Source organism: Eucyclogobius newberryi, unplaced genomic scaffold (genome assembly GCF_026437365.1).
Source record: "Eucyclogobius newberryi isolate DKJ021-1_F unplaced genomic scaffold, fEucNew1.0.hap1 SCAF_3, whole genome shotgun sequence".
NCBI lineage: Eukaryota > Metazoa > Chordata > Actinopteri > Gobiiformes > Gobiidae > Eucyclogobius > Eucyclogobius newberryi.
The window spans coordinates 4,125,462-4,138,218 of record NW_027315945.1 but is presented as its reverse complement, the minus strand read 5'-3'; the positions used below and the strand labels follow the sequence as shown (position 1 = coordinate 4,138,218).

The 12,757-nt window shown below is 44.0% G+C and overlaps 1 protein-coding gene across 1 annotated transcript in view; it reads left to right on the top strand.

Annotated features, from left to right (window-relative positions):
• The window catches only part of rab5ab (RAB5A, member RAS oncogene family, b), a 17,759-nt gene that overhangs the window by 2,808 nt on the left and 2,194 nt on the right, over nt 1-12,757 (top strand). Inside the window, exons 2-6 of the mRNA XM_072460261.1 lie at nt 4,107-4,327; nt 6,526-6,677; nt 8,090-8,212; nt 8,289-8,382; nt 10,036-12,757. The exon at nt 10,036-12,757 is cut by the window's right edge and continues 2,194 nt beyond it. Coding sequence (XP_072316362.1) covers nt 4,162-4,327; nt 6,526-6,677; nt 8,090-8,212; nt 8,289-8,382; nt 10,036-10,151 — 651 coding nt within the window. The 5' untranslated portion in view covers nt 4,107-4,161 and the 3' untranslated portion in view covers nt 10,152-12,757. The remainder of the gene's footprint in view (nt 1-4,106; nt 4,328-6,525; nt 6,678-8,089; nt 8,213-8,288; nt 8,383-10,035) is intronic.

Sequence of the window (12,757 nt, the reverse complement as noted above, 5' to 3'; positions counted from 1 at the left end):
ATTCTGCCCCTGTGAGATCTTATAGAGATAAAACATCAAATTGTGGTGTGATTTTGCAGACTTCAGACCCCTGGCCAACTCGTTAGTCCTCCGTGTGTGTCTTTGTTTTCTGCCGCGTCTAGACTTCCTCATTAAACTAATTCCTCTGTGAATATGAGTCTGATCTAATCTAGTGTGTCACAGTCACATTAGTGTGTCACAGTCACATTAGTGTGTCACAGTCACATTAGTGTGTTCACAGTCACATTAGTGTGTTCACAGTCACATTAGCGTGTTCACAGTCACATTAGTGTGTCACAGTCACATTAGTGTGTTCACAGTCACATTAGCGTGTTCACAGTCACATTAGTGTGTTCACGGTCACATTAGTGTGTTCACGGTCACATTAGTGTGTCACAGTCACATTAGTGTGTCACAGTCACATTAGTGTGTTCACAGTCACATTAGTGTGTTCACAGTCACATTAGTGTGTCACAGTCACATTAGTGTGTTCACAGTCACATTAGTGTGTCACAGTCACATTAGTGTGTTCACAGTCACATTAGTGTGTTCACAGTCACATTAGCGTGTTCACAGTCACATTAGTGTGTCACAGTCACATTAGTGTGTTCACAGTCACATTAGCGTGTTCACAGTCACATTAGTGTGTTCACGGTCACATTAGTGTGTTCACGGTCACATTAGTGTGTTCACAGTCACATTAGTGTGTTCACGGTCACATTAGTGTGTTCACGGTCACATTAGTGTGTTCACAGTCACATTAGTGTGTTCACAGTCACATTAGTGTGTCACAGCCACATTAGTGTGTTCACAGTCACATTAGTGTGTTCACAGTCACATTAGTGTGTTCACAGTCACATTAGTGTGTTCACAGTCACATTAGTGTGTTCACAGTCACATTAGTGTGTCACAGTCACATTAGTGTGTTCACAGTCACATTAGTGTGTCACAGTCACATTAGTGTGTTCACAGTCACATTAGTGTGTTCACAGTCACATTAGCGTGTTCACAGTCACATTAGTGTGTCACAGTCACATTAGTGTGTTCACAGTCACATTAGCGTGTTCACAGTCACATTAGTGTGTTCACGGTCACATTAGTGTGTTCACGGTCACATTAGTGTGTTCACGGTCACATTAGTGTGTCACAGTCACATTAGTGTGTTCACAGTCACATTAGTGTGTCACAGTCACATTAGTGTGTCACAGTCACATTTGTGTGTCACAGTCACATTAGTGTGTTCACAGTCACATTAGTGTGACACAGTCACATTAGTGTGTTCACAGTCACATTAGTGTGTCACAGTCACATTAGTGTGTTCACGGTCACATTAGTGTGTTCACGGTCACATTAGTGTGTTCACGGTCACATTAGTGTGTTCACGGTCACATTAGTGTGTCACAGTCACATTAGCGTGTTCACAGTCACATTAGCGTGTTCACAGTCACATTAGCGTGTTCACAGTCACATTAGTGTGTTCACAGTCACATTAGTGTGTTCACAGTCACATTAGTGTGTTCACAGTCACATTAGTGTGTCACAGTCACATTAGCGTGTTCACAGTCACATTAGCGTGGACATGTTCACACTTTATTACACTCTGATCTGTGTTTTTACCTGAAGCTCCTGATCTGTCCAGGTTTGCTCTGGTTTGGATGTTTTCCTCCCAGAGCATCATCTCAGAAGTGTGTTTTAAGATAAGATAAGCCTTTATTTGTCCCACAATGTGGAAATTCTAATGTTGCAACACAAAGTAGGTACAGAAGTAAAAGAACAGATACAGATACTCTACATAGAAAAACTCTTATATTCTTAAAGGTGGAATGGACGATTTTTTTCAGCAATTTTTGTATCATATTTCCTCGTGGCGTGGATAAATCATTTGTCCTGCCACGTATCAATCATAAAACGCACCTATCGCTCACCTGCAGCCGCGTGCGGTTCATCCCCACGTTTCCGCGTGCCTGAGCGCATGGATCTATCATAATATAGTTCCCTCAGTGTACGGGACAAAATGAAGACGGAGAAAGACAGTTCGAGCTGACGCAGAAGTGGACAGAAATCTACGGGAGACGAGAGATGCGATGCGCTCCGTTGTGCTAATAAACAAACGCACGTGTGTGTTGTATCAGTTCGCACGGGGGAGTGGCATGTGCACGGGGGAGTGGCATGTGCACTTCCGCCTGCGTTCTCAAATCGCCGAAAAATCGTCCATACCGCCTTTAATAAAAAGTAAAAAAAAGTGAGTTCTTGTTGTTAGCTCGACATTAGCTCGACATTAGCTTCACATTAGCTTCACATTAGCTTCACATTAGCTCGACATTAGCTTCACATTAGCTTCACGTTAGCTCCAAGTTAGCTCCACATTAGCGGCACATTAGCTCCACATTAGCTCCACATTAGCTTCACATTAGCGCCACATTAGCTCCACATTAGCGCATTAACGTCCACAAAACCTATAGATGTATAGATATATATCTATCGGTAATTAATCAATATGGCCGTGGGCTGCATGTTTGACACTCCTGGATTAAAGGATAATGATGGGACTGAGCAAAATAATATGTCTGTTTGCCGTAACCCGACCGACCAGATATTAAACCAGCCGACTCAAACACAAATATCAATGTCGAATTCTTGACAAAAAAAACAGTCAATGCATGAAAGAACCTTTATTGCTTGGACATGTTGACTTCTCTCTGTCAGCGCCACTGCCCACCTTACATGTCGCTCTGTATCACGGTGGGGCTTGATTTAAATTTTCCTCGCGCATTGCATTCTGGGATTGAAACACGCCCAGCAGCGTCATCACAACAAAGATGGCGGCGCCCGTGTCCCCCGCATGTTCCCCCCGCTCGCCTTCACTACCAAAATAAAGGATAACGACGTACAAATGGCCGATTGAAATATCTTAAAATCGTGAGATTTAGTCTCCCGATCGGGTTGAAGTCTGACCCCTGAAGCTTGACCCCTGGACTGTTGAAGCCTGACCCCTGGACTGTTGAAGCCCGACCCCTGGACTGTTGAAGCCCGACCCCTGGACTGCTGAAGCCCGACCCCTGGACTGTTGAAGCCTGACCCCTGGACTGTTGAAGCTTGACCCCTGGACTGTTGAAGCCTGACCCCTGGACTGTTGAAGCCTGACCCCTGGACTGTTGACGCTTGACCCCTGGACTGTTGAAGCCTGACCCCTGGACTGTTGAAGCTTGACCCCTGGACTGTTGAAGCCTGACCCCTGGACTGACCCCTGGACTGTTGAAGCCTGACCCCTGGACTGTTGAAGCCTGACCCCTGGACTGTTGAAGCTTGGCCCCTGGACTGTTGAAGCTTGACCCCTGGACTGTTGAAGCCTGACCCCTGGACAGTTGAAGCCTGACCCCTGGACAGTTGACGCTTGACCCCTGGACTGTTGAAGCCTGACCCCTGGACTGTTGACGCTTGACCCCTGGACTGTTGAAGCCTGACCCCTGGACTGTTGAAGCTTGACCCCTGGACTGATGAAGCCTGACCCCTGGACTGTTGAAGCCTGACCCCTGGACTGACCCCTGGACTGTTGAAGCCTGACCCCTGGACTGTTGAAGCCTGACCCCTGGACTGTTGAAGCCTGACCCCTGGAGGTCACTCCGAGTCAAAAAAATGCCAAATTTGAAAGAAAAAAAAGTTGCCTTCAAAGTTAAAAAAATAAGAATTCACCTACCATCTGACCCACTTGAAAAATGTTGGTGTCGGGTTACAGCAAACAGACTATTTATTTGGAGCAGCCTGGTGATTATCCTGTTATTATTAGATCATGTCTATTAGGTTAGATTTGATTACATCTACTCCACTCCCTGGAGAAAAAGATTTGGTTGTCGTCATCTGGACACTGTTTTTTACAAGATGTTTGGACTCTCATCCAACAGTCATTATCAATCTGTGGATCTAGTAGTCTGAGAACTCAGATATTTATTCTACTGAGTAAGTGGGCGAACTGTTGCCGGTCTGTTTAGGGCGGGGCTTACGTGCAGGAGCAGCGCTGTGTGCACAGGTTCATGAATACCACAGTCAAATATACACCTACCATTTTCACCTGCATGTTTCACCTGAACGAGGGCCCCTGTGTGCAGGTTGTACCCACAGCACCGTCACCTGAGCGCCCACAGGAGGGGACCACAGTGCACCATGGCAAGTAGAGGCGGAGCCACACGACCTAACGGGCCCAACGCAAGCAACAAAATCTGCCAGTTCAAGCTGGTGCTTTTAGGAGAGTCTGCTGTGGGGAAGTCCAGTCTGGTCCTCCGCTTTGTCAAAGGACAGTTCCATGAATTCCAAGAGAGCACAATCGGAGGTAAGTCACTTTCACACCAAACAAACCTGGAATTCTGAGATACTGAGGAGCTTTGACATCATTTATAGTTTTATTTTTAGTATTATATTATATGCATTTCAAATATTATGACGTGGAGCTGCATAATTAACTACAATCAAATGGAAATCACAAATTGAATGGTTCAAATATAGAAACAAATGTGTTGAAGACGCCATCGCAGCAGGGTAACTATGACAACAAACGGCAACCAAACATCAGCAACCCTCACCTGTTCCGAGGGGGGTTGTAAAGACCCCCGTGGCCCCTAAATCTGCAAAATATTGACATCTGATTCACCTTCTAATATCATCGAACAGTTTGTGAGGAATGCACGTTATTATAAAATCCTCTACATATAACGAGTTTGAACATCTCTGATTAATGTGAAGCTGTTTTACATGATTCACTCATGTCAATCTTATAAATCATTGCTTTAACTTTGCCTTTAATTTGATCAAACGCTCAGTTATTTAAACAGTGTTTTTTAGTAATTGTGACAGTTTCTCTTTAAATGATCTGTAATTCATTGCAGGGTTCAGAATAAGCGGTAATTTCTCTCAAATGCGATGTATTCGTCAGAAACAAAGTGTGTGTATCGCAGCTTTTGCGATACAAAAAATCGTGTTCAATTGTGTAACAAAGCGCCTAAAAAAAGCACTGATCACTCGTCAATCGATCGTCAACCACGACATGACACACTTGACGGGCCCTGCTGCTGTCACAGATCGCGTGTGTGAAAACTGCTGAGCGGGAGGAGCCACCGGGAGAGTGGGAGGAGCCACTGGGAGAGTGGGAGGAGCCACCGGGAGCTCGCGCGGAGGCGATGAGGGGTTTTGACGAGCGCTGCCTCTCACTAATCTCACATAATTATGTATTACACATAGTTATTGTGTAACACGTAGTTATTGTGGTGAGATCAGTGAGACGCGGCGCTGGTCAAACCCCTCATCGCCTCATCGCTCCCGTTTTCACCCCGAGAACCCCGAGGATGTGGAAGTCAAAGGGTCAAACTCATGTCCAGGACAAAACCAAAACGTGTTGTGTGTGTAAGAGAAGTCATTCTGACACAAACAGCTCATCGTCATGACGACTCTGGTGGTGATATGTAACTTGTTAGTGTAAAGACATTTAATATGTAAATGAGACTCATGTAAATAGTCATCTGATGATGATGATATGGAAAAAAGTTGTAAATAAGGCTCTGACTTGGTGTTAATTCATTTGTTTAACAACTAATTTTATTTGCAAGTTTTCCGTTTTATTTTGAAGTGTTTAAAAGTTAAGAGTTTTTTTTAATAGAATGTTTACAAACACATTTGTAATAAATAATCTTGTTAAGTCAATGGAAAATATTGATTGTTGTTTTGCTATGCAATTATCAAATTGCTGTACAAATTTGAAAAAAATGATGTATTGTTTAGCAGCTGCTGCAGCACAAGAGAAAATCCTTCATCTGAGCCCTGCATTGAGTTGTAATGACTAAAGTGTTTTAGGCGTTAGTTAATGTTATTGATTGTTTTATTGGATGTTTTATTTGCATTTTATCGGGATATCATGTGTTTCTTTATTTTATTTGTCTTTTGTATTTGACGCGTGCCAACTAGAGACAGGTTCTCTTTGGTTTCTCCTGTATAAATGAATTATTTTAAAATGAATAAATAAGATAATCATCTACAACACAATCATATGAAAGGTCTTGCATCGCTATGAGACGTAGATTAAATCATTCCCCAAATGAATGCATCTGTTATGACTAGTACTGGACCATGTGTACTGGACCATGTGTACCATGTGTACTGGACCATGTGTAGTGTACCATGTGTACTGGACCATGTGTACTGGACCATGTGTACTGGACCATGTGTACCATGTGTAGTGGACCATGTGTACCATGTGTACTGGACCATGTGTACTGGACCATGTGTACCATGTGTAGTGGACCATGTGTACCATGTGTACCATGTGTAGTGGACCATGTGTAGTGGACCATGTGTACTGGACCATGTGTACTGGACCATGTGTACCATGTGTACTGGACCATGTGTAGTGGACCATGTGTACCATGTGTACTGGACCATGTGTACTGGACCATGTGTACCATGTGTACTGGACCATGTGTAGTGGACCATGTGTAACGCCGGAGCAGCTGAACTGAATGTGTTGTTGTTTGGCTGCAGCCGCCTTCCTCACTCAGACAGTATGTTTGGATGACACGACGGTGAAGTTTGAGATCTGGGACACGGCCGGACAGGAGCGCTACCACAGCCTGGCCCCCATGTACTACCGAGGGGCCCAGGCTGCCATCGTGGTCTATGACATCACTAATGAGGTGAGTGGCAGGAGGGCTGTGGGCTGCTGACCAGAGGGATGACCAGAGGTTTTACCCAGGGAACTCGGATATAGATGGTCAAAATGATGACCGATGTCTGCGTTTCTCGTCTTTGTCTGTGAAAATGTATGTGAACATTTGACCAACTGTATTTCAGCCGACTCGGAGCTCCTGAGGTCATTCTAGACTGTGATTAGTCCGGGATTGAAGCTCATATTGATTTTAAATGTCTCCACGCCCATTTTACATCCACTTTTGAACTAAATGAATCACATTCATTCGTTATGGATCCTTGTCCAATCCAATAAGTATTATGTTTTCTACAATTTAAAAAGTAAAAAACAAAACAAAAACGGTTGTAAAACGTGACCCTGGAAGTACGGTTTGATGGCAACAGAAGCAGATCAAGCAGCATGGAAGCACTTTGTGAAAGTATTGAGTTTGGATATGGGTAAAGTCAGCGTGAATGGATTAAATAAGACCATAACTGTTTCATAAGAAATATGATCACGTGGATGTCATCACTGACGGCAACAATGTAATAAAGAGCGTCGTCTGACGTGACGGTAGGTACTTAACGCTAAAAACAAACCCTAAAATAGTTTACATTTCTAAATTAAAGTCTGGAAAAACAAGTTAATCACTGACATTGCTTGTCCCATGTGAATGAGAGAGAGATCCCAGTTCAAACTGAGAGACTAGAGTCTTCACCAGCAGTGACTTTGGTTCTTGGAGCTATTCAATGATCTGGATAGAGTATTGGTCTCTTAAACCTGTCAAGAGTCGGCCCCAGTGGCCACTTGCATCTACAGTGAAAAAACCTTGGTAGCCGAGAAAGCATTTTTCCCATAGAGCGCATTTTGAACATTTTGTGGTGATTTTGGCCGTTTTATTTTTATCGACTTTTTTCCAGTTCATAATACAGTTTTCTTAAAAACACCTTCAAAGCTTTAGTTTTGGCTAACTGGGCTCCGCTCTAGCAGCTCTCCCTAATTGGTCAGAGCGGTCACATGGTACCGTGAGCCGCTTCACTTGATGCTTCTTCCGAAAGTTAATAATATAATATTATATATATATATATATATATATATATATATATATATATATATATATATATATATAATGAATTGTTACACCCCTAGTGCCCATATTAAAACGTAAACTCACCTTATGCATTCAAGCCACTTCTTTCTTTTTTCTTTTCCAATGGAAATCTACAAAAAGAAAGCGTCTGTCCTGTTTACAGAAAACTCACCTAGTGTCATAAAGAAAACAAACTGTCGTTGCTGTTGCAGCTTTGACTCGTGAAAGTGAGGAATACACAATAATCCCATTGTCGTTCAAACTACGTTTTCTGGCATTCCTTCTTAATTTGATCCCAGTTGATTGTTTGATCTAAATGTCATTGGTAGGAGTCTTTTGTACGCGCAAAGAACTGGGTGAAAGAGCTCCAGAGACAAGCCAGTCCCAACATTGTAATAGCACTGGCAGGAAACAAGGCTGACCTGGCCAACAAGAGGGCGCTGGACTTCCAGGTTTGTCCTTTCAAACCTCTGGGTGCCATGTTTATTCAAGTGTTGTGGCGTCTAATGCACAGTGTTGTTCTTACAGGACGCACAGTCATACGCAGATGACAACAGCCTGCTTTTTATGGAAACATCAGCTAAAACATCTATGAACGTCAATGAGATTTTCATGGCTATTGGTGAGTATTAAATTAACTCTCCAAATACTACAGGATCTAGTGTGTGTATGTGTATACATACACACGCGCGTGTGTACGTGTATGTATACACACACACACATGCGCACACACACAAGTTCTCCCACCTAGAAACGATGGAGTGGTCTGAAACTTTCATCGTAGGTGCATTTCCACTGTGAGAGATAGAATAATCCGGAAATGACATTGTATGATTTTTAAATAATTGAATTGTATGTTACTGCTGCAAATAAGTATTTGAACAACTGTCAGTCAGCAATAATTATTTTTCAAAGACCTGTTTTTAAAAAGTCTCCACTTATGACTCTAAATGAGGAGCTGCATAAAGACACCTGTCCACGCACACTACTGCCATGGGCAAGACCAAAGAGCAGACAAAGACACCAGAGACTAAACTGTCCTCCACAAGGCTGGAAAGGGTTCTGGCAGCAGTTTGGTGAAAATAGATCAACTGTTGGAGCAATTATTAGAGCATGGAGGAGGCTGTAGATGACTGTCAATCTCCCCCGGACTGTAAGACCTCGTGGGGTTCAAGGATGATAAGGACGGTGATAAATCAGCCAAGAACTATGGGAGGAGCTTGTCAATGACCTGAAGAGAGCTGGGACCACAGTTTCAAAGGTTACCATGGTAACACACTACACTGCCATGGTTTAAAATCATGCATCACAAGGAAGGTTCCCCTGCTTAAGTCAGCTCATGTCCAGGCTCGTCTGAAGTTTGCCAATGACCATCTGGATGACCCAGAGGAGTCATGGGGTCAGAAGAGACCAAAATAGAACTTTTTGGTATCAACTCGCAGAGGAAGAAGAAGGATGAGGACCATCCCAAGAACACCATCCCACTGTGAAGCATTGGGGTGGAAACATCAAGCTTTGGGCTGCTTTTCTCCACAGGGGACAGGACGACTGCTCTGTGTTCAGGAGAGAAAGAATGGGGCCATGGATTGTGAGATTCCCTCCTTCTCTCAGTCAGAGCAGTGAAGATGGGTCTTCCAACATGACACTGACCCTAGACTGGCCTCGCCAGTCTCCATACATTAAATCCACTAGAAATTGTTTTGTATTTACGTTTAGTCGATGTCTGCTGGAGTTTTTTCAATGTATTTATAAATTTTTATTGTACTCTATACCGGTATATACAGTCCGTTTTGTTCTTTCTCTTCTGTGTTCTGTATATTTCTATATACAAAGCAATTAACAACAAAGGCCAATAGTTAATGTTTGGATGGAGCTGAAACTGTGTGAACGATCTGTGGAGGAGTGGCCAAAGTCCCTGCTGCAGGGTGTGCAAACCTGGAAACATCGACCTTTGTTATTTTAAACACAGTTTCTGTACCAAATATGAACACTGGTGTTCAAATATAACATACAAATACATTATTTAAAAATCATTTAGATTCTGTCTCTCACAGTGGAAATGCACCTGCGATGAACATTTCAGACTTTCATCTTTTCGAAGTGAGAGAACTTGCAAAATCGCAGTATTTAAATACTTCTTTTTCTCACAGCATTTGGAAGAACAGGTGAATGTGGTTGAGCTCAGAGGGGGAGAAGGGAGGACCCAGAGAAGGAGCAGAGTGGGATTTTTTACACATTTCACACATTTTGAATCAACTGTGTTTTGTCTTTGCAGCCAAGAAGTTACCCAAGACCGAGCCTCAAGCTGCTGGAGCCAACAGTGGTCGCAACCGGGGAGTGGACCTGACGGAGACGGCCCAGCCCAGCAGCCGCACCTGCTGCAGCAACTGAGCTGTACCAACCACCACCACACGTCTGCCCCCAGGTCTGCCCCAGGTCTGCCCCAGGTCTGCCCCAGGTCTGCCCCAGGTCTGCCCCAGGTCTGCCCCCAGGTCTGCCCCCAGGTCTGGCCCCCCCAGGTCTGGTTCCTGGTCTGTTCCAGATCTGGCTCCAGGTCTGGTTCCAGGTCTGGTTCCTGGTCTGGTTCCTGGTCTGCTCCAGGTCTGGTTCCTGGTCTGGTTCCTGGTCTGTTCCAGATCTGGTTCCAGGTCTGGTTCCTGGTCTGGTTCCTGGTCTGGTTCCAGGTCTGGTTCCAGGTCTGGTTCCAGGTCTGGTTCCAGATCTGGTTCCAGGTCTGGTTCCAGGTCTGGTTCCTGGTCTGGTTCCTGGTCTGGTTCCTGGTCTGGTTCCTGGTCTGCTCCAGGTCTGGGTCTGGTTCCAGGTCTGGTTCCAGGTCTGGTTCCAGGTCTGGTTCCTGGTCTGGTTCCTGGTCTGGTTCCTGGTCTGCTCCAGGTCTGGGTCTGGTTCCAGGTCTGGTTCCAGGTCTGGTTCCAGGTCTGGTTCCAGGTCTGGTTCCAGGTCTGGTTCCAGGTCTGGTTCCAGGTCTGGTTCCTGGTCTGGTTCCTGGTCTGGTTCCTGGTCTGGTTCCTGGTCTGGTTCCAGGTCTGGTTCCTGGTCTGGTTCCAGGTCTGGTTCCAGGTCTGGTTCCAGGTCTGGTTCCAGGTCTGGTTCCTGGTCTGGTTCCTGGTCTGGTTCCTGGTCTGCTCCAGGTCTGGGTCTGGTTCCTGGTCTGGTTCCTGGTCTGGTTCCAGGTCTGGTTCCAGGTCTGGTTCCTGGTCTGGTTCCAGGTCTGGTTCCAGGTCTGGTTCCAGGTCTGGTTCCTGGTCTGGTTCCTGGTCTGGTTCCTGGTCTGGTTCCTGGTCTGCTCCAGGTCTGGGTCTGGTTCCTGGTCTGGTTCCTGGTCTGGTTCCTGGTCTGCTCCAGGCCTCAGTCTCTCTGAACACCCCTCACTCCCGGGAATAGCTAAAATGACTCTCTAGAGCTACATTTCTAATATCCCTTTTTGGTTGAGGTTCTTTTATTTGTAGACTTTTTTTAAGAGGTGTATCTCAGTATAACGGATGCATGTATCACTACAACACGTTTGTACGTCCCTGAGCTGGTGTTTAAGTGGTGAGCGCGTGGCTGTGTTTGAGGAGGAACTGAATGCGAGGTGAGAGTTCACAGCGTGCCTGGAGCCAACACTATCCCTGCATTCATAAAGCTCCAGACCATACTTTACTCCTCAGAAGTACTTTGTCAATAGGCTTTCTTACTTTTAAATAAGGTTATTGTACTCATAACTTGTAAAAAAAGAGAAGAAAAAAAAAATATGTTTTTATGAAAGATAATTTGTGTTTTGAATTTTAAATTCTGACAAATGTCTAACTTCGAATTTGTTATCCCTGAAAAAACATGTTTCTATTTTGAATTATAGTCACTGAAATTCTTAGTAAACATTTTAGTTTAAAAAGGAATTTCATCAATTTAAATATTTCGTGGGGTGCACGGTGGCAAAGGCGGTTAGTGCTCTTGCCTCCCAAGAAGGAGATCGTGGGTTCGATTCCCGGACCAGAGACCAACATCACATGATCTCTCTGGGTGGAGTCTGCATGTTCTCCCCGTGTTACCGTGGGTTCTCTCCGGGTTCTCCGGCTCCTCCCACCGTCCAAACACATGCATGTGTGAGGCAAAATTGGTGACTCTAAATTGGCCCAAGTGAATGAATGTGAGAGTGAACTGTCTGTAATGTCTATGTCTCTGTGTTAAACCTGCGACAAGTTGGCCACTGTCCAGGGTGTACCCCGCCTAAGGCCCGAAGTCACTGGGATAGGCTCCAGTAAATAAATATTTTGTGCTCTGATTATAAAGTCCTCAAATTCAACTGTTTAAATAATTTTTTCACTGAAAACTGAGAAAAGTGGTTTCAGGGTTAGAAATTCACCTGTTTTAATCATTAAAATCAGATTAAACAAATGATCTTCATTGTGTTTTCATACATTTATTTTCGATAAATCACAAAACATGAGTTGAACTTAACAATCAGAGCAATAAACATCACATCCGAGTCAACGACAAAACATTCACACTTCAAAATGAAACTTTAAAAATGCTTCAACGTTTTAGTCAATGAGCTGCTAATTTATTCACTTGATTCAGAAAACAAAGTGAACATTGCGTTTGCTACAGCAGCGTTTCCACTGAGAAAAGTTGTATCTGAAAGTGCCGTGTGACATTCAAGTGAACAGAATTTTGTTTGTTAGAAATTGTACATGGATTTGTAACTATTTTAAAAGAAATGGCCCCAAAAGAATGTGTCATCCATGAATTAATTGCGTTGGATAGAAATGAATTACTTTGGATTATTGTGGATAATTTGCCTTTGTTAGTTTTCAGTGCAATCTTGTGTTTTTACTGTGGCCCAGACGGACAAGTCGCATCACTACTACACACACAAACACACACAAACACACACAAACACACAAACACACAAACACACACAAACACACAAACACACAAACACACAAACACACAAACACACACAAACACACAAACACACAAACACACAAACACAAACA